The sequence below is a fragment of the Condylura cristata genome, unplaced genomic scaffold (genome assembly GCF_000260355.1).
Source record: "Condylura cristata isolate star-nosed mole 26May11 unplaced genomic scaffold, ConCri1.0 scaffold00023, whole genome shotgun sequence".
NCBI lineage: Eukaryota > Metazoa > Chordata > Mammalia > Eulipotyphla > Talpidae > Condylura > Condylura cristata.
In genome coordinates, this window is record NW_004567124.1 from 10,179,395 (window position 1) to 10,205,487 (window position 26,093).

General features: G+C 43.1%; 1 protein-coding gene across 1 annotated transcript in view; it reads left to right on the forward strand.

The window, feature by feature from the left end:
- Positions 1 to 7,788: 7,788 nt before the first annotated feature.
- RORA (RAR-related orphan receptor A) overlaps positions 7,789 to 26,093 on the forward strand; it is a 682,068-nt gene continuing 663,763 nt past the window's right edge. The window contains exon 1 of the mRNA XM_004687722.1: positions 7,789 to 8,055. Coding sequence (XP_004687779.1) covers positions 7,890 to 8,055 — 166 coding nt within the window. The 5' untranslated portion in view covers positions 7,789 to 7,889. The remainder of the gene's footprint in view (positions 8,056 to 26,093) is intronic.

The window sequence follows — 26,093 nt, forward strand, 5'->3', positions numbered from 1 at the left end:
GTCCTTAAAACTGGGGCCTCCTTGGCCCTCCCTAGTGGCACATCAGGTTAAAGCACAGCACTAAGAAGCTTAAGCCACTTGCGCATGAGTTCAATTCCCGCCTGCCCCAGAGGTGATCCACATGGTACTGCAGACCTCTCCTGACCACCCGCTGCTCCCCTCAGCAGTGTACTTCGTCGATCTGCCTGTTCTGCTCCCCACTCTGTCTCTGGTGAATCCTCTCACCCTCTGCATTCTGGCCTGTACCCCAGTTCTGTATGAATAAATAAATCTTAAAAAAAAACAAAAACTGGGCCCTCGTTGGTGGTGCAAAGGGTTAAGGCACAGCACTATGAAGCTAGAAGCAGCCGTTTTAGCACAAGTTCTATCCCCAGCCAAGAGGCACGGAAGACCTCTCCTCTCATCTGCTGCTCCCCTCAGCAGTGTATTTCAGTGGATCTGCCTGTTCTGCTCCCCACTCTGTCTCTGGTGAAGCCTCTCACAGCACCTCTGGCCTGTACCTCAGTTCTGTATGCATAAATAAATAAATCTTTTTTAAAAATTCCTTAAAACTCAATAGTAAGAAAATAGCACTATTAAAAAAAAAATGGGCCAGAGCCTTTAACAGACACTTCACCAAAGAAGATATATAGATGGCAATTGAACATCTGAAAGATACATCACATTATAGGCCTTAGGAAAATGCAAATTAAAACAACAAGGCTATTAAAATCCAGAACACCAGCACCACCAAATGCTGGTGAGGATGTGGAGCTACAAGATCTCTCATTGGTAAGACTACAAATTGGTTGTGCCACTTTGGAAGACAATTGGGTAGTTTCTTGGGTAAGAAACTGAACCTGGTATTCTCATTATATGATCCAGCAGATGGGTTCCTTGATGTTTATACAAAGGCATTGAAAATGGTTCTCAGCCCTCCCTGGTGGAGCAGCAAGCTGGAGCATGGCACTAAGAAGCTTAAGCCACTTCCGCATGAGCTCAATCCCCGCCTGCCCCGAGGAGATCCACATGGTGCAGCAGACCTCTCCTGACCTGCCCGCTGCTCCCCTCAGCTGTGTACTTCATCTATCTGCCTGTTCTGCTCCCCACTGTCTCTAGTGAATCCTCTCACCCTCCACATCTCTGGCCTGTACCCCAGTTCTGTATGGATAAATAAATAAATCTTTAAAAAAATAAATGGTATCTCTACAAAAACTTGTATATAGTTGGCAAAATTGATTTGTAACTGACAAATTTTGGAAGCAACAAAGATATTCTTCTGTTGGTGAATGGATAAACTGTGGTACATCCAGACAATGAAATATTATTCAGTGCTAAAACTAATTTAAACCATGAAAAAGCAAGAAGGAATGGCAAACTCATATTATTAAGTGAAAGAAGCTAATCCAAAAGAACGATGTGGAATACTGAGTGATCCTAACTATGTCACATTCTGCAAATGGCAAAACTATTGTGATGGTAAAAAGATAAGCACTTGCCAGGATGAAGAGGGTGGCAGGGGAAGGGACAAAAGTTAGAGCCTGGAGAATTTTTAGGACAGCGAAACTATTCTGTATGATACCATAGTGGTAGATACAAGTCATTATACATTATACATCCTATTGAATGTATATCACCAAGAGTAAATCTTAAGGTAAACTATGAATTTGGGTGATTACAATGTGTAGTTGTAAATTCATTGAGTATAACAAAGATACCACTTTGGTGGAGGTGCTTTAGGAGGGGAGGCTGTGCATAAGTGGGGTCAGAAGAATTTAGGAAGTTTCAGTAATTTCTGTTCATATTTGCTTAACTTAAAACTGCTCTTTAAAGTGGTCTGCTTCAAAGGAGGCAAAATTGGACCCTCCCTGGTGGTACAAGGGGTTAAAACACAGCACTATGAAGGTGTCCGAAGCCACTGCAGCAAGAGTTAAATCCCTGGCCAGGACGGTGACCCACACGGCATGGCAGATCTCTTCTGTCTTGCCCACTGCTCCCTGCAGCAGTGTATTTTAGTAGTTATGCCTGTTCTGTTCCCCACTCTGTCTCCGGTGAATCCTCTCACTCCCCTCAACTCTAGCCTGTACCCCAGCTCTTATATGCATGCATACATAAATCTTTTAAAAAAACAAAAATCTTCAAATATACTAGCCGGAGAGTTCAGTAGTCACATGTGGCTGGTGCCAATGACATTCGCTGACACAATATGACATAACTGGAGTAACTACTTGAGAATTTCCAAGACGCTTCCATTCTACAGGCCAACTAAACTACGCTGTTAGTGGAGAAAAAAGTGAAAGCTCATTGTGTCTATTTTATAGGTGGAAAGATGGAACTTAAGGGACATAAATAGTTTCATGGCAAAGTGAAGTAGCCTAACCTAGGTCAAGATGAGTCAAAAGAAAGTATCTTGAATCTGCTAGGTATGCGGTCATTTGTACTCCTTTGTTTGATGTGTTTCTTTAAAACACACACACACACACACACACTCACACCTCATCATTCATTAATTTAGTTGACCAATACTGCATTGATTATGTCTTAGATGCAGTGCTTGACACTGGGGTACACCAGGGAACAGTGAGATAAAGTCCCTGTCCTAACAGGACTTCACCTAGCCCTCTTTACCCTTAGTTTTTCAAAGCTAGTCAGAGATTGGCGAGCTCAAATTCAGCAGGATCACAAAAGTTCTGTCAAGGGCACAGATCTCAGTGTCATGTCACTTCCCTTTTCCCTGGGTGAAGCTGGGAGACTTGTCCTTAGGATCCTTAAGGCCCTTGGTATTTGCATCTTTCTTCATGAGGATGGTGAAGATGTCTCTTCAGAACTTTAAGCCTCATCATTGAATGCCACTCAGTGTCAGTATCCATGTTTTACCTTCTCTGTGAGATACAATAGCTTTGTCTTTGGTTTCCTTAGTACCTAGTATAACGCCCTGCAAAGAGCAGGTGTGTAATTAAGATTTTGTAAAAGGACAAAAGTAATGTTAATTCTTGACCCAATGTGCCCCCCCACTAAGCCCTAGCAAATATTATAATTATATTATAATTCAATCACTATAATACCTACTCTTTGCATGATATATTTCATCCCAGTACTTTCCTATGGGTGTATAATGTAAAGCATTCAGTCGTTTCATATTTTCTTGATTTTAAAAAGTTAGAGGAGATAAAATTAATTTTAATAATACTTTTCATTTAACTCAGTATACCTAAACCACTGTCATTTTGCAATATAATCAACACAAGATCATTATGAAGACACTACCTCTTTCTGCACTGTCTTTAAAATCTAATGCGAATTTTAACAATTATCATATACTTCAATTTGGACTAGTCACATGCCATGTACTCCATAGCCACATGTAGTGGCAACTGTATTAAAAATACAACTTTACACAGTATTTTTAGTGAATTCTGTAATGTACATAAATCTACTAGCAAATTTTTGAGTCATAAGCATTTTGGAAGTGTCATTTCATCTAACCCTCCTAACACTATCATCTCTAGACATGGAAATGATTATCCTTTGCTACACTTCCAGGAGGTGTGCAGCAGGCAGAATTCAGGCAGGCTACCACAGCTTGCCACAGATTAATTGGGTGATCTTGAGCATGCCATTTGTCTGCAGTTTAGTTTCCTTATCTATAAACTGTGGAGAGGGGCGGAGTGGATCATTTAGGGAGGCTGCACACTTTAATCTTCCTCTTTCTTAGTGTTTGTCAAGTTCTCTTTCCACCCAAGACAACTGGAGGCATATTCCATTCCTTCTCTGACTTAAAAACATTCCTGTTCACCTGGACCTTCCTGGTTGACCTAAGGTGACTATGATTCTTGTGGCAAGAAGGGAGCTCCCCCACCTCCCGTGCCCAAGAGCAGTGCTACATTTTTATTTGAGTTTCCTCTGTTTTCTTTAGGTAGTCCAGCTTTAGCTTCTTGATGCTTCTTTGAAAGAAAGGAAACTTGTCTGGGCACTCGATTTTAATTTTCTCTCTTCTTTGTTCTTAGGCATGTTGTAGAAAGCTCCCCTCTCCCAAGGAAACTACTATATATTTCCATAATTTTCCTTCTCTCCATCTCTAAGAAATGCTAAGAAAATAACTGTCAACCTTTTTTTGCATATATAAATTTTAACAGCCCATACATGTCAACTAATCTTTTATCCTGGAAGGGAAGACTTATTTCAAGTGATTGAAAGTTGAAATGCTTAGGTTTTCATTCTTGTGGTATAATGAAATCACTGTGTGGACATGCTGCCTCCTGATTGGTTTAATCAATTCCGTTCTTCAACTCCACTAATTCTAGTAAATACTTACTCTGGGCTCCTTTTTTTTCACCCCAGGGAGGGTAAGGCAAATGTTCAACCATAGTCAAGGAGATAGAGTATTACAAGTGTCTTAAGAGGGGTGCAAAATACTAAGACAGTTTAAATATTTGCTTTGCAGTAAATCAGGGGAAGTTCTGCAAAAGAGTTGCCTTTTAGGATGAACCTTGAAAGAAATGTAGGGTTTCAAGAAACAGAGAAGACAGAAAGGATGTTTTGGAAGAAGGGATTTAAGGAGGAGTTGGAAGCAGCCCGTGGCATGGTTTGAGGATTACACATGGATTTCAGGGATTATGTAAGGATGGAAGGCAGTTTGGCAAATTCCTGGTTGAATGTCACATTTCCAAGCCTCTACCCATGGAAAGACAGAATTAATCAATCACAGTCCACACCTGTCCAAGCAACCTCAAAAGTTGACTCATGAGATGAGATGGATTTGCCAACTCTCGTGCAGGAGTGCAACGACAAGTGAGGTAGAGCCTTGAATACGTGTTGACTAGTTAGTAGCTAATTGGATAGGCAATGGGGAGCCATTAAAGTCTTGTAAGCAGGGGGGTGACTTGGTGGGAAATGAGAGCTATAGTTCAGGGTAATTAACTTGGCAGTGTTATCTGGGATGGATTCGAATGGTTCTAGGACAAAAGACCAGTTATTTGCAAGGTTACACATGGTTTTGGAGAGCGGTACTGTCAGGAACTGGAGTGGTGGCCGCAGAAGGAGGGGCAGATGTCACAGAGGTAGAATTTACAGCACTTGGCAGGCAAGTATGTTAGAAAGTGGAGACCTAGGGGCCAGAGTGAGAGAAGTCAAAGCTAACTCTGACTTACCTTGCAGTAACTAGAAAGAAGTAATACCAGCAAAGGGGAGCCTGTGATAGGTAAGGAGGTAGGAAGAATCCTGTTAAGTTTGGGACAGGATGGAGGAGTGATGAAAACTGTATTTAGGTTATCTTTCCATAGATCAATGTTCTCGAAAGCCAGCTTCTGTCAGAGAACTCAGTAGTGCAAAGTGAAATAACCATATTTAAGCAAACACTATTGTGTTTGTCAATGAGCAATCTAAGGAAAGCTTCCATCTTTCCAAATATTTGGAAAATTGTAAAACTTTAATTAGTAATCAAGGAAGGGGCATGAAGGAAGAAAGAAGTCTAAACCTAGCCATTGTGCTTTTTAGGTTTCAAATGCTTCCTCAATCCAGGTAATTTACACTTTAGTAACAATGATTGACAGTCAAGGAATGTATCTAACTCACTTTTATTTTTCCCTTGGGGAAAGCACTTGAGTTCCCAATTGTTTTAAATTGCAGAAGCAGTAATTGTTTTAGTGAGTGAGGAGAAATGGCTTTTTGGAACTGGAATCTATTGCTAAAGGTAATGCAAACTCTATCTTAATTGACTAAGATCACCAGGGCCATTTTCAGGAAGGTCTAAACAGGGTGAGCAAATAGCATTTTGCTCCTTAGTCAAAGGAGCAAAGTAAAGGAACCAGTTGAAAGGCCAGGGAATAGATTAATTTTAAAAATGTTAACAAGTTATTACTAATCCCAAAAAAGGAGTCAGGGATATTTCTGAAGCAATTTGTATCCCAAGAAGAATTACTGGTGAAATTTCCTGTGAAATGTAATTTTTAATATTCAAAAACAAATATGGGGTAGTAGTAGGTGTATTTTAAGATCTTCTCTGTCCCAGAAGAGTCTGTTTATTAAACTCTGCACTGTGACATATTAGTTTACTTAGAAAAGTCAAGTGTGATGAACTATGTCAGTTGCATTAAGGGTTAGTTAATAGACTAACTAACCACTTGAAAATGTTGTTAACGCTGCTCTGGAAACTGTGCTTTGATGTATGGGGAAACCCATACATTTTATTTGGGATGGAGGAGACAACCATAACATTGTCCGTAGGTGCCAATAGATAGGCTAAAGCCAGAGAGCCTTGCAGAGACTGGATTAAGGTATCAGAACTGTTAAACATCTTATTTGCATCACTTGAAAAAGTGGACTACAGGTTCTGCTGATTAACACACACACCATAGCAAACAACATTGTGTATTTGAAATCAACCAAGATCAGTAACAGTAATGCAAACCATATGTGAAGTTTGGCATATGGAGTTTCCTCTGAAGTTATTCTCTAACTAACCCCCCACCACCTTATTTTTAAAGAGCATTTTCCAAACCAGGAAGTTAGCAAAAGCAAAATGTTCCCCAATTCCCTCCCCACTCCACCCTATAAAGACACATATTTATGCCACCTTCTGGTATGTAATAATATTTTTTATTGTCAAAATTTGTGAGCCTTCTGAAAGGAAGATGGGGGTGTGTTAAAAATGTCAGGCTACTACCATCTGAGTGTTTGCTGCCCATTTAACTTAATATTGTTCCTTCATACTGGAGTTTGGGGTCAAGGTAGTACTGTACAATCCCCTACTTTTCTTAGGTTTCAATAAGTATCTACTAGTGATAGGGTGTTTCAGCAGAAGGGTTGTAGAATGATACCCACACTGATGTGACTTTTTAACTGATGGTTAATTTTCTGAATTTTATCATGCATTATTAATACCTTGCATTTATCATGCATTATTAATACATTATTAATACCTTGCCAATATATGTATGTTTGTTTTTTGACGAGACCGAACAGTCAGTAGCAAAAGCACCAATGGGGATTGACAATTAGCAGCCAAACATGAAATAGAGGCAGTGTGGCATATTTCACTCGGCCCAGAGACCCATCAACCCAACAGGCCAAAGTTTCCTTCAGTGCAAAGTGCCCTGCCAAACGGTTTCTGGATCCTTCCAAGAGGAAAGAGCAAAGGAGCTGAAAATGACTTCTTTAAACACATCAGATATTGGCTTTTCTAGCCATTCCAGACGAACACAATCTGTTTTAGACACAAATGTGCTCTGTAACCAAGACTGGAAACCCACTGGACGTCCCATTCCGAAGTCAAAAGTGCCACGTCCTCCCATCCTCCGCCTTCCTTGGGGTGTCAACTATGTCTAATTCCTTTTTAGTTTCTCAGTCCTTGGCTGGCAGGAGCTACCTTTGTATGATTTCCCCATGGGTAATCGGATTCGCCTCTGCCCAGGTTGGCTGTGGCTGGGGACGAGTTCTGTTCCTGAGAGAGTCTCAGAAGTAGGCACCGAATCATTTCGCAGATCTTAATTTCTGTCCCTGGGCTGGAAAGGGGAAGACTGGGGCATCGGAAGCTCTCCCCTCCTCCTTTCCTCTTTTCCCCACCTCCCAAAATTGGCAGCCAGTCTGTGGCTCTCGGTCTGGGGTCTGGAGGGTGGGGAATGTGGGTGTGGGGGCCGGCTGGAGAAGCTCTCGCTAGCGCTGCCTGTGGCCAGACCCGCCTCCCATCCCCTCTCGGGCGCACACACACGTCCACCCAGACACACTCCGCGCGCTCCCTCGCGCTCTCTCTCGCCCGCCGCCGCCTGCTCTCTCTCTCTCTCCCTCCTGCTCTCCCCGGCCTCCTTCTCCTTTTTTTTTTTTTTTTGGTACCATAGAGTTGCTCTGAAAACAGAAGATAGAGGGAGTCTCAGAGCTCGCCATCTCCAGCGATCTCTACATTGGGAAAAAACATGGAGTCAGCTCCGGCAGCCCCCGACCCCGCCGCCAGCGAGCCGGGCAGCAGCGGCGCGGACGCCGCAGCCGGCTCCAGGGAGACCCCGCTGAACCAGGAATCCGCCCGCAAGAGCGAGCCGCCCGCTCCGGTGCGCAGACAGAGCTATTCCAGCACCAGCAGAGGTAGGAGGCTGGGAGAGGGGCTGAGGAGGGGGCGGCGGGAGCCCCGGCGCGGAGCGGGGGCTGGCCGGGAGCGGGCGCCCGGGGCGCGGGGTCCGGGGCCGCGCGCGAGCCTGCAGCGGGTCCCTGAGTCCGGAGCAACCCCTGCCCCTCCCCCCTCCGCCCCCCAGAAATGTTGCAAACTTTTGCAGCCGGTTCTCGGGTTGCGGGAGTAAAGGGGGGCGGGGAAGGCGGCAGGAGGGTTGACAGCCGGCGGGCTCACCCCCTGGCTTTGATTTTCCTGCAAAAGAGGAGGAAAACCGTATTGCCGAATTTAAATGCGCCCCCCCAAAATACGGAGGACCGGCGAGTGGGGGCCAGGGAAAGAAACTTTTAAAGCGGCAGTGTCCTTTTAAGAAGGGGGGGGATCTGTTTATGGCTACCCTCCTCCCCCTTTACCTTTTCTCCTCTTGACAGTTTCGGCCAGGGCTGCTCGAATCGGGGTGTATTGGACCCCCTGTGGAGCTTGAGGGTGGAGGGAGGAGGGAGCGATAGGGGAAGCCCGGGATGGGAAAGGGGCGCTCCAGGATCTGGGGGCGACGTGGGCAGGGCACCTTCTCTGGAACACGGCGGTGTTTGGGATTTGGAGGAAGAGCTGGAGAAAGCGCGGTGCTGGTGCGTGAGGTGTTCGCCAAGTTGTCTGGCGGGCTCGGTGAGGGGAGGTGTGCAAGTTTGTAGCCCTGGGGTTCGCAGCCCAGCGCCCAGGCTGGCGGGGGGCGTGTGCGCACCGGCGCGCAGGGCGGCGGTCCTGCAGGGCGCTCCACGCGCATTCGGAGTGAGCGTCTATAAAAGCAAACAAGCTGAAAAAGAAAGATCGAAAGGCACCCAAACTTATTTCATCCCAGGGAATCTTTCCCCCTCTGAGGTTTCAAGCATTTCTGCACAAATCTGGGGATGGTCAGTGCTAGTTGGATGTTGTTGGATCCTGCGAACCCTGTTCCCCTCTCCCAGGGCGATTTTTCACACTTCATTTTGTTCGGGGGTGGGGGCGGCAAGAGGTCGGGGGAGCTCCATTGCCCCTTCCTTGCTTTTTCCTAGTTAAAGTGGAGTGTGAGGGAAAGATCACTCTCCTTCTTTCCTTAAAGGGTCGGAATCTGATGTGGGATTTTTCTTGGGATGGAGGAATATGTATATTCGCCTGGAGTTTGCAAAGAACTGGAGGAAGCTACGACTTTAATTACTGTTGTAAATAATGTATAAATCACGCCTGTCACTCTGGAGGAAATGGGCTTGCTCTACCCGCCCTGGGCTGGGGACAGAGAGGCTGTCCAGTCCGGGCTTGGGCTCTGGCCCAGCGTGCCCCCCTCCTTTGCCACTGGGCTTCTGGCAGCGATTGGGAAGGACTGGGACAGGTGAAGGGGGTGTCCCGGGAACCGTTCCCTTCCTTTCGATGTTGTAGTTGGTAGGAATATGGCTGATCGTGTGCCGGCTGTTTTACAGTATCCCCCAACCCCCACCCCCACCTTAGCCACACCCCCTGTCCGGGCGCTTTCCCATTCACGGAATTCGAGTACAGTAAAAGCCATCAGGATGACACACGCGAGAAAAACATTTAATTAAAGGCGATTTCTGAAGAGTGAACACGCAGAACCTCGGTTTGGTGGGAGGGGGCAGCGAGGGCCAAGAGTAGAAGGAAGGGTATCAGGATTGGGGGCCGGGACCTGCCGCTAGCTGGGTGAGTTTGTGTGTGGAGAGCTTTTGGCTGCAAGAGTATATTTAGACCCTGAGACGGTGGATTTGGAATGCAAGCGGGTTATGTAACAGGGTTAATCAGAAACACTGGAGAAAATCCCCTTCATGTGTTTCTGAGGCTTTTGGGGGAGTGTTGTGGGGGGGGCCCACATAGTATATAAGAAGCATTACTAATTTCTGAATTGTGCTGCCACCCCCCTCTTTTCTAACCCCCCTCCTTTCTTGTGTTATTAGCATCTTCAGGTGTCATTTTTGCCAGAAGGTGTTCCTGCAAGAGATCAGGGTGGCAGGCTGCAGAACCAACTAGCAAATCGTAACTTGCTGTTCTTGCAAATTATATAACCACTGGGGCATTCAGTCCCACCAGCCCTCTAGGCTCAGCAAGAGGGGGAGAGGCACAAAGTAGGAGTGGGATGCATCTTGCACAGCTGACCTGCTGACCTATATCCCCTTATCCCCCTAGAGGATCACCCCCTACTCACTCTTCTCCGGACCAACCCCTTGTCTATCCCTCCTTCTTTTTGGAGCTTTAATGGGGGAGGGAGAAGAGGTGAGGCCCAAACACTCAACTCACATCCTGCACGCAGGCACTAGGTTATATAACAGTCTGAATGGAAAAAGGAAGGTCAGAGATGGAGGCATCCTTTAGCTAACACAGCAGTAGTAATAGCTTCCAGAAATTATGTGCATTTGCAGACTTTAACCTCAGATGTAGCATCTGCTCTTCAGGGGTACCAATCTTTGTGTGAGCTAGGGAGAAAACGAATGTGTAACTATGCCTGGTAGATGAGTGATTTGAAAATGGGAAATGTTTGGGTTTTCAGATGATGTAATGGAGTTGGCAGAATATGCAAGTCGGCTCCCAGAGTGTAAGCAGCAAGAAAATTGGAGCTGGCATCCAGTATTAATGTTGCATAAATTACAATATCGGAAAGAAATTAACCTACACACTAGGTGATTATGCCTTTTTAATACTTAAAATATAAAGGCACACAACTCAAAAGGAAAAACAAACATCATCACCTTACAATTAGCATTTTCAAACCCAAGGACACTTGTGTGGAGTTCTTGGCATTGGGTGAAATGGGGCGCTTTCTGATTTGGGAGCTGCTTTCCAGAGAGCCAGCAGGGTTAGCTTCCAGATAGCCAGTTTTTGAAGGGGCCAGAAACTGTGTGCTGGATTCTTCTGACATTGAAGTGACCTCATGAGGCATCATTTAGGTAGACTGGAGACTTGCTGATTTCCATCCTCCTGGGAATGCTCCTGTGAATGGGCTGTACCCTGCTAGTGCCTGAGTTTCCAAAACCAGATGTGTGACTTTGTAATCTCAAAGGCACCCTCCCCTTAGCCTGAAAACTAGGCGGAGCACGTTAGCAGTTTTAATGAAACTGTTCCATTTTCTAGGTGGTATTAATGATGTCTGTCTGGTGTCACTCAGGCCCATCTTTACAGCACAGTGAAAGAGGGGAAAGACAGGCAAGAGGCAACATTGGAAGTAAGAATGAAGCGGAAAAAACCACAGCGAATCTTTAATTTAACAAGGCTTTCAGGGACTTCAGGGAGCCATGAACATTGTGACATAACTGTTGTTAAAAACCCTTTTCCAGAACCTCGTTATTATATGCATGCCAGAAGCTTACATATTTTACTTCACTAAAGTTATCCTCACAGGGCGGGGTGCCGCACAGTCAGTTTGGAACACCACTGCTGAGGGTGAAGGCTTTTAGGGCAGGCCAACCAAAGGGAAAAATCGAAACCAGAAAGATGGGATTAACACTGAAAAAAGGCTCACTTGGGTTGAGATCGAACCCCCTCTGGAAGCTTGGCTTAGATTGACTTAAAATCAGTTAACAAGCCCTGTAGTTTATTTGTAGCCCTGAGGACTTCTAGAACCACATAAGTCTTTGACTTTGAAAGTGCTTTGCCTCTAGACCCCACTTCAATCTTGGCTGATTCACTTTCTGCTCGGTGCTCTTGCCGGGCAATTTAGTGCCCTTTCTAGAGACTGATTCTCAGATCAACTTTTCTTATGTGGACTCAGCTCTTCAAAGCGAACAAATGATGCCCCGTAGTTTGAAAGAACTACTGGCTGGGATAAAATTCTTTGCCAGGGGGATGGAATAATTATGTTTTAAACTAAGGGACTTTTAATTTTCCAGTAAATTGCTCATAAAAACATTTATAATTATACCCTTTAAAAAATGTAATAGAATAATTTTAGAAAATGCATTTAATGATAGTTATGATAACCTTTTCTGTTACGTCCCCTTTATTTCTTAAAAAGAATTGAATTATTAATCCAGAAGTTGAATCTTGAGTGGCTAAAATCACTTGTACGCAGACTTTTTATGTTATCACCTGCTGGAATTTTCCAAAACCTACTGGCATTAGAAGGAGCCCTTGGCTTTAAATGATGTCTCTGTGAAATTGATGCATGGCGCCTGCATGGAAGGCCCTTAATGATGAGACCCTAAAGTGGGTGCTTTTAAGGAAGCAGAGGTGGGAGCTCAGTATATACTGCTTCTTCCACAGTAGACTTCTGAATGGGATGTAGGGAGGTCGGGAACGGTCCATGGCAATAGTTATACCTCCAGATAAATGTTCTGAGGAATTCTGGTGACAGCTGAATTGCTTGTGGAAGCAAACCTTTGGATAGCCAGTGGGATAAGCCTGTGGCTTCTTCTCCTCGAGTACACCCTTGCCCCTTCTGAGTTAAGATGCATGTTTTTCTCCCATTTTTGCCTTTAGGAAATTGTGGTGTGATGTTGGAGGGACAGACTGAGTTGGATGGCAATGAAATTTCTATCCATGTGGTGTCAGCTCTTAAAGCATAGGTTACTCTCCGTCTCTTCTCCTTCCCCACCCCAGCTGCCTTTATCGCTGTACCGTCCCCATCTACTTGATGAATTGTACTTCTTTTTTTTTTTTTAAAGATTTATTTATTTATTCATACAGAACTGGGGTACAGGCCAGAGATGCGGAGGGTGAGAGGATTCGCCAGAGACAGAGCGGGAATCAGAACAGGCAGATCGATGAAGTACACTGCCGAGGGGAGCAGTGGGCGGGTCAGGAGAGGTCTGCCACGCCATGTGGTCACCTCCGGGGCAGGCAGGCGGGGATCGAACTCATGCGGAAGTGGCTTTAGTTTCTCAGTGCAGTGCTTTAACCCGCTGCGCCACCAGGGAGGGCCCTGAATTGTACTTCTTAGTTTATAAATATACTTGTGTGTGTGTCTGTAGAAGCAAAATCTATAACTACATTTTAGTAGTCTGGAAAAGAGTTGTAATGTGACTGTTTATATGCCTATATATATATATATATACACACACATACATACACACCACACACACACATACACATGCATACACATAAAATGAGACTCTTCTAAAGCCACGTAGACTTCAGCGTACTTCTTTGTCTTCCATGAGCCACTGTGCAGGAAAGGGATCCGGGCTAGACATCTCCCGCTCCTGACCCATTCATGCCAGATTAGTGATACATGCTTTGAGGGCAAGGGAGTCTGTTTTGAAGGCCTTCAGGTGCTATAGTAAACACTAATCTAAATTGTAGGCTATCTTTCTGAACATGAATATTGTCTGCCTTGCTGAGAATTTGGGAACAGTCTGTCTTCTCTTTTGCTGATGCTTTCTATGGTTAAAAGAAGATTATGTACTTGTATATATATATCATAGTAGGAAGTATTGGTTGTTAATGGAATGTTAAAATTTTAACCCTCTTATTAAGCTAAATGCTTAGAAAAAATAAAATTGAATCACTTCAAATTAATGTGTAAAAAAAAACTCCAAATAATCAGTGTTTGAATGTTGATTTTTTTTTTTTCTATAGGAGTACAAAGACATTAGTGGTGAAATGTTTTTTTCTGGCTAACAGTGGGCTAACTAGAAATATTTTATTTTGTCTTTTTCTCATTGAGTGTATTTTTTAAATGTCCTGGTCCCCTTTCCTACCCCAGACAGAACATTGAGAATGTAATTGTATCTTTCTTTGAGGTTTGAGGATCTTATGGTGCCCCAGGGTCACTGTTCTGAAGATGAATTCTGATTGTACATTGTAGAACTGTAAATGGAGATGGTGTCAGCGGTTGGACTAAATCTGTCCTGATCCCAGCTTGGAAATTGTTTTCTTTTTTTGTTAGATCCTTGATATTAGTATGTTTTGTTATTTGCCTCCCTTGTTCTCTACATTCCAAAATAGAAAATTCAGTTCAGTAAGATGATTCTGGTTAATTGAGATTTTTACTTTATAGGAACATTTTTAATCGGAATCAAGAACCTTAATTCTTCCTCTAGTTATACAGGATATAAAGTCTTGTTCTAATATTCAAGCTTTACAATAAGCTAGCACCCTGTTACCATAGCACTGTGGAACTTCTCCCCTCTATGATGGTAACTGGCCTTTTCTTTAAGATATTTGGAAGGGGTGTCATTGGTAGAGGGCTCTAATTCCAGGAAGTAGGACTCAAGGGTGACAAGAACACTTTCAAGAACAGCCGCCAAAAATAGTTGGTTTTTCCCACAGGGATAGTCTCTTTCCAACTTAGGCCTTTCTTCCCTGAACCAGTATGAAGAGAATCCTTGGGGCCACACCTCAGGGGCTGACTCTCTCAGAGTTGGCCCACTGCACTTTGTAGTGATAGTCTGCAGCTATTTTGTGATTATCGTTGATATGACAATGTTGGAAATTCAGTTGGGGTGTTCTTTTTTGACAGCCCACCTATTATTATTATCACTACTATTACTATATATTTTTTTGTTTTGGAGTAAAGACATCAAAGAGATTGGCCAAAGAAATTCTTAGAAGGGGAAATGGGGAGTCGTGAGGAATGCACGTGACACAGCTTGGTTTAGACTGCTTTTTCCTCCAGCTTTTCCTAACGTTAAGAGGAATCACAGGTAACAATTCCCTGGTGTTGGTGAAAGAACAGACATTTTTCAAAGAGATGTTTATAGTCTTAACTAACATGTCATTATTACACTGTCCCATCATGTCCCTGGGCATATTGCCAGTGACGGTTTCCCAGTGACTGTCCTGTCCGTGGAACTCCAGCCCTGGTTGGCAGCTGAGGAGCCCTCTGCAGTACCCACCCACCACCAAGAGCCAGAGCACAGATTCCCGCGCCCCCCCCCCCCCAAACACACACACAGGCACCGGAGAACTCCAGAGACCCCACAGAGCTCCCATACCTGGGCTGTGTTCTCAGAAGCTCAGGACATGACTAGGAATAATTATGTAGGGCACATATACTCTCCCACTGTTGAATCATCTCTCGCTGTGTTTTTGGGCATTTGAGTTTTGATTCTGAACTTTGAAAGTTCGACAAAACAATCAGAAAGTTCCTATGTCAGGAACACACCATAATAGGTGAAACTTATCTGGGGTACCAGGAAGAGTGCCACTGAGATTAGGATCCTTGAGCCTGTGAAAGAGGCAGTGCTCTGTTAAAAATACCTAGCTTACTTCGGGGGAGGATTTGGCTGAATACTGATGAAGTTTATGAAATATGAATGTAGTGAAGTTGCTGTACGTAAGTGGTAGGCGTGTGTGAAAGAAGTAAGAAGAAATAAAACTGTGTATAAATGACACTCTGAAACTTGATGGAATTGTATACGTGACAAGAATGGTGACATTGGGTCTGAGTTTAGTGGGAAAAAATAAACTGGTTTAAAAATCTATATGTCAAATTAGATGTGTAGCTGAAAATTACAGTATAAAGTCATTTGCCTTATTTTATAAGCAGAGAATGTCACCCAAGATAAACAGGCAGGTTGCAAAGAATAAAGGTGAAACAGAATGGGGGCGGGGGAATGAGAGACCAACACTTGAATTTATAATGAGGTATGGAAATCACTGTTTTAAATAATCCAGACTATTAACAACTGTGCTGCTAGGTGGAGAATTAGTTATAGCCAAACAAAAAGCATAAATATGAATTTTAGGTTATGTGGGAGAAATCCTCTTGATCCCCAAAGCATAAATGCGTGTACCGAGAAGCAAAGCTGCACACGATGTAATTTTTTCTGTCTTATCCTGATTAATTGACAGCCAACTGTATGCCTCTTTCCTGAAGGTGACTTTACAATCTCCAGACACAGACATTTCTCTGAGAAGTGGCGTGAAGGAAGGAGAACCACAAGCTAAAGTGTGTTTCACTGGGTGAAGTATTTTGGGGGAAAGATAAGAATGGTGAAACAGGGGAATGGAATAGTACATACAGAGATTAAGGATGCCTGTTTTGGGGCTGGGGAGTGGGGGCTGTGAATGAAGGCAGGCAATCTCTGGAGGGAAAAGAAAATGAAATTAGCATTCACTCTGACATGACTGGGAATGTGACTTTCTAATTTTAAATTATCTTTAACAAGGGCAATGAAAAGAGGAAAAGTTGACACTTTGAGAAGTTATGACGAACTTGTCGAGAATGCCAATTGACAAAGGCAGGTAAGGGAATCCTTGGAAAAACAAAAACGAGAACAGGCCTGAAGGGCAGGATGAGCTGCTTCCTAGTGTGTTAAGGGAATCGGTGGGCGTGTTTATTGACTCTTCCAATTAGTTTTAGAGAAACCTGAAGAAATGGACAAAGACGGAGAAAAGACAACCAGATGTGAGTCTGTCCTTCCAGAAGCAAGGAGGCTCATATCATCCCGTAAGATCCCTGCTGGTCACGGGAGGAGTGACTGTGTAGAAGTTAATGGATTTTCAACATACAGATCACAGAAGAAAGAAGGGTATATTTAGCAAGTCTATAAACTCTTAAATAAACTGCACTGCTTTTCATTTTCACTGTATAATGATAACAAAGGCTGATAATGAGGCCTTGGTAACAAGTTAGTATGTATTCCCAGGAACATTTGTGTGACAGAGATGTTATATATCTGAAAGGACAAGGCAGCTAGGAGGGTGAACTGCCCGTAACTCTCAATTGCCCAGGTAATGAAGCATGGGAAAGCAAAGGCAAATGAAATACTTTGATAATCACAGATGATTCTTCTTTTAGTGATCATATTAGTTTGACTTGATAGCAAGTGTAAAATTGCCAGCTTTGTATTTTACCATTTCTGGCATTTATGACACACGTTTATATAGGAAGAAGGAACCCGGGCAGTTTCAGTAGACCAGGCTGTTAACCCAGAAATGTAAAGTTCACGGTGAAGGACAAAGGTTGAAGATCAGCAAAGTCCTCTGCATTTCTTCAAGGCCCTGCAGGGAATCAGAGAGGGAACTGATGTTGCACTGATGGGTTGCCTGAAAGTTCTAAAGCTCACTTTGTAATCAAGTGCTTGAGGGCCTGAGGGGAAGGAGTGTTGTTAACTCTGTGAGGCTTGCTCCCCGTGCTGCAGTCATGTTTTATTAGACTAACACCTGTGAGAGCCAGTAGGGGCCTCTTGAATCATCTGGCCAACCCCCTGTTTAACTGATGTTCCCAGAGATACAATCATGTGTCTGAGGTCCACATTCTTAGTAAGTACCTAAGATGTGGCTAGCACACAGGTCTCCTCCTTGCCTACCTGTGTTCTTTCTACTCGTGTACTGTGTCAGTTTATTCAGAGGTTTCAATAAAGAACAAAATAAAGTTCCCAGGAAAATTTCTGGAGGATAGTATGATGCATATGTAAATTAGTTAAACATCAGTAGTCAATCCCCACTGGGCATTTTTATTGTTAATGAAAAATTAGCCAGTTAACTTGTCATAGTGGGAATGGCTATGTCACTAAGACATTCTGAAGCACAGTAAGGATAGTGCTGGTGTCTCATGGGCTGTAAAGTTAAATATAGGATATGGAGTTGAGCAACTTCTACTTAGTGCTTGAGAATGAAGTTATGCTTACTGCAGCAATATGTAGTAGAGAGGATTTTAATTGGGGGAGAGAGGTGTCTTTCAGCTGGATTCTCTTTCCTCGAGGCAGAGGATTTAAGACTGTAAGAGAAATGCTTGCAGCTGCAAGTGGAATGTTACTAAGCCAGTAAAAATCATGTTGTGGTAGAAAAATATTTATGATATATTGCTTAGTCAAAACTAATAGTTTTCATAGTAATGTCCACAGAATATTAATTTTTTCAAAACATGTGTCGGGGGGACAATGATTGTGTGTGTGTGTGTGTGTGTTGTGTATTCACATATACCTAACTGATGAAATGAAAGAGTGGTTATCTCTGAATGGTGGAGTTATCTGTGAGTTTCATTTTCTTTGTGCTTTCTTTCTTTCTTTTCTTTTCTTTCTTTTTTTTTTTTGTATTTTCTGAGTTCCTTGCATTGTGCTTGTATTACTTTTGTAACTAGAAAAAATAAATCATAATTATTTTCAAAAAAGATTGTTTGTGTGTTGTGAAACTGGGATAATTTGAAGGATCTAAATCTGAATATAGTATGTTACACAGAAGTTCTTGATGTTTCATCACTGGCCAAGTTTACTGACCCAAAATGTTATACCTTTACAGTCAGGAAGACAGGGGCCACTCAACTTGAATTTGAAAAGGAAAGTCCTAAGATTGGAATTTCTGCTCTTTTAAGGCAATGTCTGTCGAGTCTTATACTGTGACCTACAGAGAAAAACACTACCTTGTAAGCCAATACACATACACACGTACAACCACACGCTCTTGAAATAAACTTTTTACATATTTCTCCATTACCTGAGATGACTGTTCTTTTTCCTGTTATTTAAAGACAAAGCATAAATCACGAACCTCCAAACTGATTTCCTGATCTGGTTTCCTAAAGGGCCACTGTCCTGAGCGTGAGGTTCACACAGCCTTTCTTCAGGTTGTGGCCTGCTGGTGGGGGAATCATTCCACGGTAACAGAGGTTGAATTCCAGGTGTCACTCATAATTTCAGGGAAGAGAATTCAAAGACTTCTTTCCAGTCCTATAGCACTTCTATCCCACTTCTAGCACATGCTCATCCATATCTAGCTATGCATCTGCCTATACTGGCTCAGAATGTGAATACCCTTTTGCTTGGAATGATGTAACAGCATGGGGTTGGTGTTCTCTCATACAATAAGTATTCAGAGAGCATTATGTATGTACTAAGCCGGTTGCTAATCTGTCGGCATAAGGCATGAGTAGGCAGGTCATCCCTGCCTTCTTGGATCTTACGTGCTATAGTGATGGTGTCTCTCACTGTAGCTTGGGTCATTTTAGACACTTTATATGTACTTTTACCTATTCGTGCCCTTCCCCAGCCCCCAGTCTTTTCTAGAAAATATCTCTTCTGTTTGCTATCCAAATTCTAGTCATTTTAGCTACAGGTAAGGAGCCCCCCCACCCCCCACCACCACCACCACAGCAGTTCCCATACCTGTCTTGTGAGCTCCGCTCGCTCAATCAATATGTACCCCCTTCCTTTGCTAAGTCTCTGTTACCCTATCTTTAATGATGTTTCTGGGGTAGGAGCCTACCCAAAAAGATCAGCACTGTGGTTTATTATTTTATCCCTGCACTGTACCTTGCAAAAAGTAGGTGCTCATTAACGGTGCAGACAATCTCTCACTTTGCCCTGCAGAGCTATTTATTCTTTATTCTTTCTTTCTTTCTTTTTTTTTTTTTTTTCAAGTATATTCAGCTCTGTAGTTCCTTACTCTGCAAACACAACTCCTACTTACTTACTTCAGGCTGGCTGGGCCTTGGGTTTGCACCCACCCACCCTTGTTTTCCCACTTTGTCTCTCTTGGATCCACCAGTCCTCTTCCATTGCAGGCGCAGGTCTGCTCCAGTCTTGAACAACTCAGGCCAAGGCTGGACATGTTGGGAGATGGCAGGCACGGTTGTCACAAGCCTGCTGAGGCAGAGGCCCAGGTGTGCTGTGTGCTAGCTGTGGGACCTTAGGTAAGTCCATTAATCACTTGGTCTGTTTTCTTTTATCACCTGAAAACTGGCAATGATGGTGCCTATGATGCCACTTCCTCGGCGACTGAGTGCATCACCTGATAACATGCATGGGCCATAGCTGACAGGATGACCGGCATGCAGTATGTAATCCCAGTGATGGTGACGAGGGGACACAGACAGGAACAATAGGTCTTCTTGCCCCCTCTCTCTTGTCTTCATAGATCTTCAGCTCCCTTTGCATGTCTTTTTGGTTCTGATAGGTTACTCTGAAATAAGCAGGAGTCTCGGGGCATCATATATCCTAAAACCTCCCATTCCTGTCCTGAAACCTCAGCTCACCTGTCATGGGCTAGATCTTGTCAAATGAGGACATATCACTTAATTCAACCCCATCAGCCACTTGTCGGGATTCCTGGGGTTACACCCCACAGCTTGAAATGACCTAGGGGAGGAACCAGGTCAGCCAGTTTCCTTCCTTCTGTTCTCTACCCTGTAGCTGCCTTTCTAGCCATTGAGGCTGAGGAAGCTCCCTCATTCCCACTGTCCTCTGGTGCTCTCGCCTTCCTTCGTCAGCAGCCCAACATTCCTTGCCCTCCCTTCCCCTTTACTCACTTTTTCCTCCCTGCCAAAAAAAAAAAAGTCTGGAGAAGCTTGTCCGCAAGAGTTCCATTCAACTTGCTCTACATTAATGCTCCACCATGGTGACCCACCGCTGAGTCTTTCACTTGTAATGTAATCTAATAATTTACATGCACTTTGCAAGCAATACTCTCGGAGACTCACAACCTGCTTGAAATTGCTCTGCCGTTACAGTATTTGAGCTGATGAGAGAGCAGCGTGAGAAAGAGTAGTTATTGGTACCACAATGGTATTGGGTAAGCCCAGGGAAATAATGTTAGCACAACGTGAGGGTGTGCTGATGGATTGTAATATCCTTTCTTTGAGAATCAATCAAACTTGCTAAGGGTCTTTTATTGATTTGGGCTGTAACCGGATTAGAATAGGTCAAAGAGACATAAGGGTAGAGGCATAGCAAGCTAGGGGAACTGAACCAAGAATGGAATCCAGATTTTCTGGGATGCTGTGAAAATGTTTTAATTTTGATATATTACATGCATGACTTTTACAGAATTAATTGGCACTGTGATTAGGTTGTTTTATTTCTTCACTCAAACATGTTAGATGCTGATTCTAATATGCAGTAGTAATGAAAATAGAGTAATACTATAATAATAGTGCCATTGTAAAGTGAATTGCCCCATTAAGCATCTATTTTGTCTAATTTGTATTGTGATAGTATGGGTGATACATACACAGAAAGGCTTAGAGTAGCTGGTCTTTAAGAAACAGATTGTAGCTGAGAAGCTCCATTCCTATAACACTGATCAGTCAGTGAATGGAAATAAGCCATTGTTCAGTGAAAATATGAATCTAAATATAAATGTATATACATATACATGGCCATGCATATATATGTACATTTACATATATATACATGGCCATGCATATATATGTACATTTACATATATACACAGACACACATGCAGAATGTGCCTGACATTGTTAGGCCAATCGAGGATGAGACATATGACTGGCATAAACATGCTTGCCTTTTTGTAAGTTGACTAGCCTAGCAGGGGACAGATACCAGTTATGGCAGGCCAAATCAGTAATAGCCTCCAGGCCAGGGTTTGAAAACAAGGTTTTGTGTATTGTTTGAACTTTCATTTTTAAAGATTTATTTATGCTTACAGAACTGGGTTATAGGCCAGAGGAGTGGTGGGTGAGAAGATTCACCAGAGACAGGAGGGAGCAGAACAGGCAGATTGACGAAGTATACTGCTGAGGGGAGCAGTAGGCGGACCAGGAGAGGTCTGCCGTTTCATGTGGGTCAGCAACCTGGCCGGGGATTGAACTCATGCTGCAGTGGCTTCAGAGAGCTTCATAATGTGGTGCTTAACCCACTGCACCGCCAGGGAAAGTCCTGAACTTTTTTTTTTTAAGATTTATTTATTTATACATACAAACTGGGGTACAGGCCAGAGGTGTAGGGAGTGAGAGGATTCATCAGAGACAGAGTGGGGAGCAGAACAGGCAGATTGACTGAAATAAACTGCTGAGGGGAACAGTGGGCTGGTCAGGAGGGGTCTGTCATGCCATGTGGGTCACACTCCCAGCCAGGGGTTGAACTCATGCTGCAGTGGCTGCAATAGCTTCATGGTGCTGTGTTGTAACCTGTTGTGCCACCAGGGAGGCCCTGTTTGAACTTTTATCCTCATTTCCATGACTGAGAACCTTTTATTTCTCAAGTTGAGAAGAAGCACTAGGCCTAAGAATTGGGGTTATTTTATTTTGTCACTTGTCTTCCAAGGAAGGACTTTGACCAAACAATTTCTTCTATAGAGGCATATTTTTATGCCTTAAGTCATATGCTAAAACTAAGAACACAAACAGGATCTGAGAAGGCAGCTTCAGGTGGGATTTGTAAATTACAGAGTCCAGCAATCTGTTGTCCTATGACTTGGTTGCTGTGATTATCCCTTTAACCCAGGAGGTCTGGCTTCAGGGGGTAGCTTGGCAGTAATTTTTTCACGAGACTCCAACCATTAGGATGGTTTCACCAGGGAATTCCTAAAGACTCACCTGGTCCATCTCCACTTGGACCTGCTGCCTTCAGGAACCCCTCTCCATGTTTTCCTGCAGTGGCCAGATACAAAAGAATTTACTGGTAGCCTCCACCTGTCACTGACCCTGTGCCAGGATTTTGCTTTCACAACACTGTCAACACTATCTCCAGCTACTCTGGAATCTGAGAAAGACCTTGCTCAAAGAATCAAGATGATATGTAATTTAGACTACATTTCACTTACCTATACATATGTTTGCTTGGAGGACCAAATGTTAGAATCAAATTTGCATCATAAACATCTGTGTGACCTGTCTCAGATCAACCATGTTAATTGATCATAAGTATTTGGGGGAGAGCAAGTAGCATCAGTGCCTGACATCTAGATGAGGAATATATTTAAAGGAGAAATTTTATTGCAGTCATCAATGAAAAAATATCAATATGATACTGTGCCTAATAAAATGTTATAATGAAAATTATTATGGTATTTGACAGCATCTCTTTATTAATTGGCCTTTTCCATTATTTTCTCAGAAGAAAACATAGTCTAGTTTTATCACTCATTAGTTATAGTCCTGATTGAATTCACATTTTGTTGCTTCAGCAGGGTTTATCTTCTGATTGGTCTTAGTTCCTTGAGGGCAGCATTGTAGATTGTCTTGAGTCTTCTGTCCTGTATCTCTTTACCATTTTCATGGGCATTCAGTGAATGTCCTCTGCATGCCAGCGATGTGCAGTTTAGAATCAATATGTGAAAGATGAGTCAGCTGAAGGAAAACTGGAATGAGACAAGAAAATCCTATATTCTTTGATAGCTTCAGAGGCTTAAAGCGATGAAATACATTGCCCTCTTTCATCGATCCATCAAGTATTTACTGAGCATTTACTATGTGCCAGATCCTGCATTTTTTGAGTGTAAAGTTGAGAAAAGAAAATTAATAGATGGGGAAAATATATTAGACATTTTCTTTAAATGTAAAGAATTCTATAGAGATACTTAGAAAATACATAGTATTCAGAAGAGGGAGAAAACAATGAAGGAGTTAGGGTCAGCTCACTGAGTTGGGTTTAACTGGTAAAATAGGAAGGGATTTGCTTAGGGGACAAAAAAAGTTGGAGGGCCTTCTGGGCCAAAATATATGAGGTCAAAGTTCATGGCAAATTCAGGTTAATGTGAAGGCGCTGTTGCAGGGTTCACACGTGGAGTATGTTGATGAGAACTAGAAGATGAGATAAGCCAAAGTAAGCAGGATAGGCTCAGCACTTTGGATCTTTTCCTATGGCAAATTTTTGAGCAAGTTACCATGTTTCCTTTTGGTAAGGTCTCTATAGAGGCTGAAGGTGGAGAATTAACAGTGTAGATAAAGAGACAAATCGAGGGAGACACTTCAGGCTGGACCTTGGGGCAAGGAGGTGGGCACAGAGGTAGAATTTCTCAAGAGGTGAATTAGAGGTGTGTAATGGATGTAATGGAAGAACTCAAGTCAGAGTTGAGTAGAATTGTTGGCTAAGACATGTTAAGGTGGGATATGAAGCCAGAGAAGGGTTGGGTTCCATATTGGATGGGTCAGTTGAAATTGTCAGGGATGTGTGCAGGGCAGCTGGAAAGGTGGGTCTGGCAGAGAGCATATATTGCCTGTGGAATTAAGAGAAACAGCCATTTAACAAGCCACCCTGAGCTGCGGAAAGGCAGCAGGGTTGGTGACATGGAACTCTGGCTCTGAGCAGTTTTTGATGAGGTAGTGGATGAGATTTTTATACCAGGTCATGTTACTGGAATGCAAAATGATCTCTGGAGAAAATAAGCCTGAGGTTCATATAGGTGTGGTTAAGAAAGTATAGGGAATGGACTGGTGACAGAGAATAGTATCTGAAAAATCTGAATTCAGACCTGGTGTTCCTACATTTACATAAGGCATAAAAAGGCAAGGACATCTTTAAGTCCAAAGTGAAGTTCTCATAAACCTTGCTACCTCAGGTTGCTTCTGGGCTTTATCGGCTTTGATGGTGGTTTTCTTACCAACATGTCTAATTGATGATTGAAGAGTTCCTGCCTTTTTTTTTTTTTTTAACTTTTTACACAGCCCAGCATTGATTTATCCTGTCTCTAAAGGGAATCTGCCTCACACTTGGCAGAACCTCAAGGTTGGGAGAAATGGAATGAATAGTAGCTGGGGAGAGGCCTCCACATTGCCCTGGGAGAAAGGCTTCGTGGGAGAGAAAGTTGAAAGAGGGTCTTAAGGGGTGTGAGAGCTTCAAAGGATGAGTCTAGCCATGGGAATCTAAGTGGAGATTTCTTTTTTTCTTTTTTTTTTTTTTTTTTTTTAAGTTGACCAGGAAAAGGAAAAGAAATGCACAAATGTTTTTTGGCGAGCAGATGATGATTTTATCAGAGTGAGATTGCCACTCTGAGAATTTTTGGCCTTCCTCTGCTCAGTGGGTTTTCACATACACGGCAGCCTGTGTAATGTCACAGCTTACGGAGGGACTCAGGAAGTGTCATGCAATTGAGGAGACCTGTTGATTTAAAGCAATTCAGATACTAACAGGCTGAACTTGTCTTTAACTCCAGCTAGTGTGACAGGAGGAGGCTTTGCCTGTGAAAAGGACCATCCCTTTGCTTTGGAAGGTGGTAGCTGACTCCCTATTGTTTTCAGTGAGCTCTGATTAAGCACTTTCCCTGTAGATCTTCCACTAATATGTCATATGAATTATTTGTGTTATCTCTGTGCCATGAAATTAAGAGGCCTTCACCCACAGTGTGGTAAGTAGATTAAAACAAAAGCCTTTTTTTTATGGTATGGGGGAAACTGGGCAAATACCAGGGAACTATTTTGTGTGTGTGTTTGATCTGACAGTGGGGAGTTTTGGGGATGCCAGTGTCTTCTGAACCTGAAAGTGGAGCTCTGGCTGGTGTTTTCTTCAAAGGGCTTTGTATTTTATCCGCTGGCACTTCTTAGGGGAAGGAAGGTTTGGAGTGGGAGATTCTGTGATGTTTCTTTTCTTGCTGCTGTTTTCTGCTCCTTTTTAACTTTGCAGAAAGCCCTTCCAGTTCTACGGTCAGACCCGTTCAGGACTTTGGTGGCCAAACAGTCCCCTTTTGTTAAGCGAGCGTCCTATTTTTGTTTCTCTTGAAAGGTGCCCTTCAGGACAGCAGAGTCTTTCTTTGAGCTGTTTAGAATCGAGCTCTGAAGAAACCTAAACAGGAATCATTCTAAACCCAGGCCAAGTGCCTCCTTTGCCTAGTGAGGCAAAGCTAAACCCACACTAGATGAAATCTAACCAGCTGGTTACCTGAGAACCACCTTGGGGAGTTCTCCAGCTTGACTTCTCCCACTTTGGCCACCATCCCATAGCCATGAAAGCCGAGGGTCATGGCCTTTCTGTGCAGAGAGGCAGGGAGAAAGCTGTGGCTCCAGTGAAGGAAGGGAGGGTGGGCTGTGTGTCAGCTTGCAAAATGCTGAGCATCTCTCTATAAGGATTCTGCAGAGAAATGGGTCAGAGCAGATATTTATGAGCATCAGTCTCCTTATCTTAGAATAGTGCAATTTTCCCTCTTTATTGCTTAAGCTTTCAGTACATTCATTTTTTCGATTTATATATATATATATATATTTCAAAAGTAAATCACATTTGTAGCTTAAACTTATCTCACATTCCTCTATTATTTTCAGTTCTCCCTTTTTCTTCCACAAGTTAGGTAAACCGAGTCATTTGAAAAAGTTAGGGCATTGTTAGCCTGTGATAATTAAGAGCCTGAGCAGTTTAAGGTTTTTTTCTTTTATTTTGTTATAATATAAGGCTGACCTCTGTTATTTGAAAGAGAATCTTTG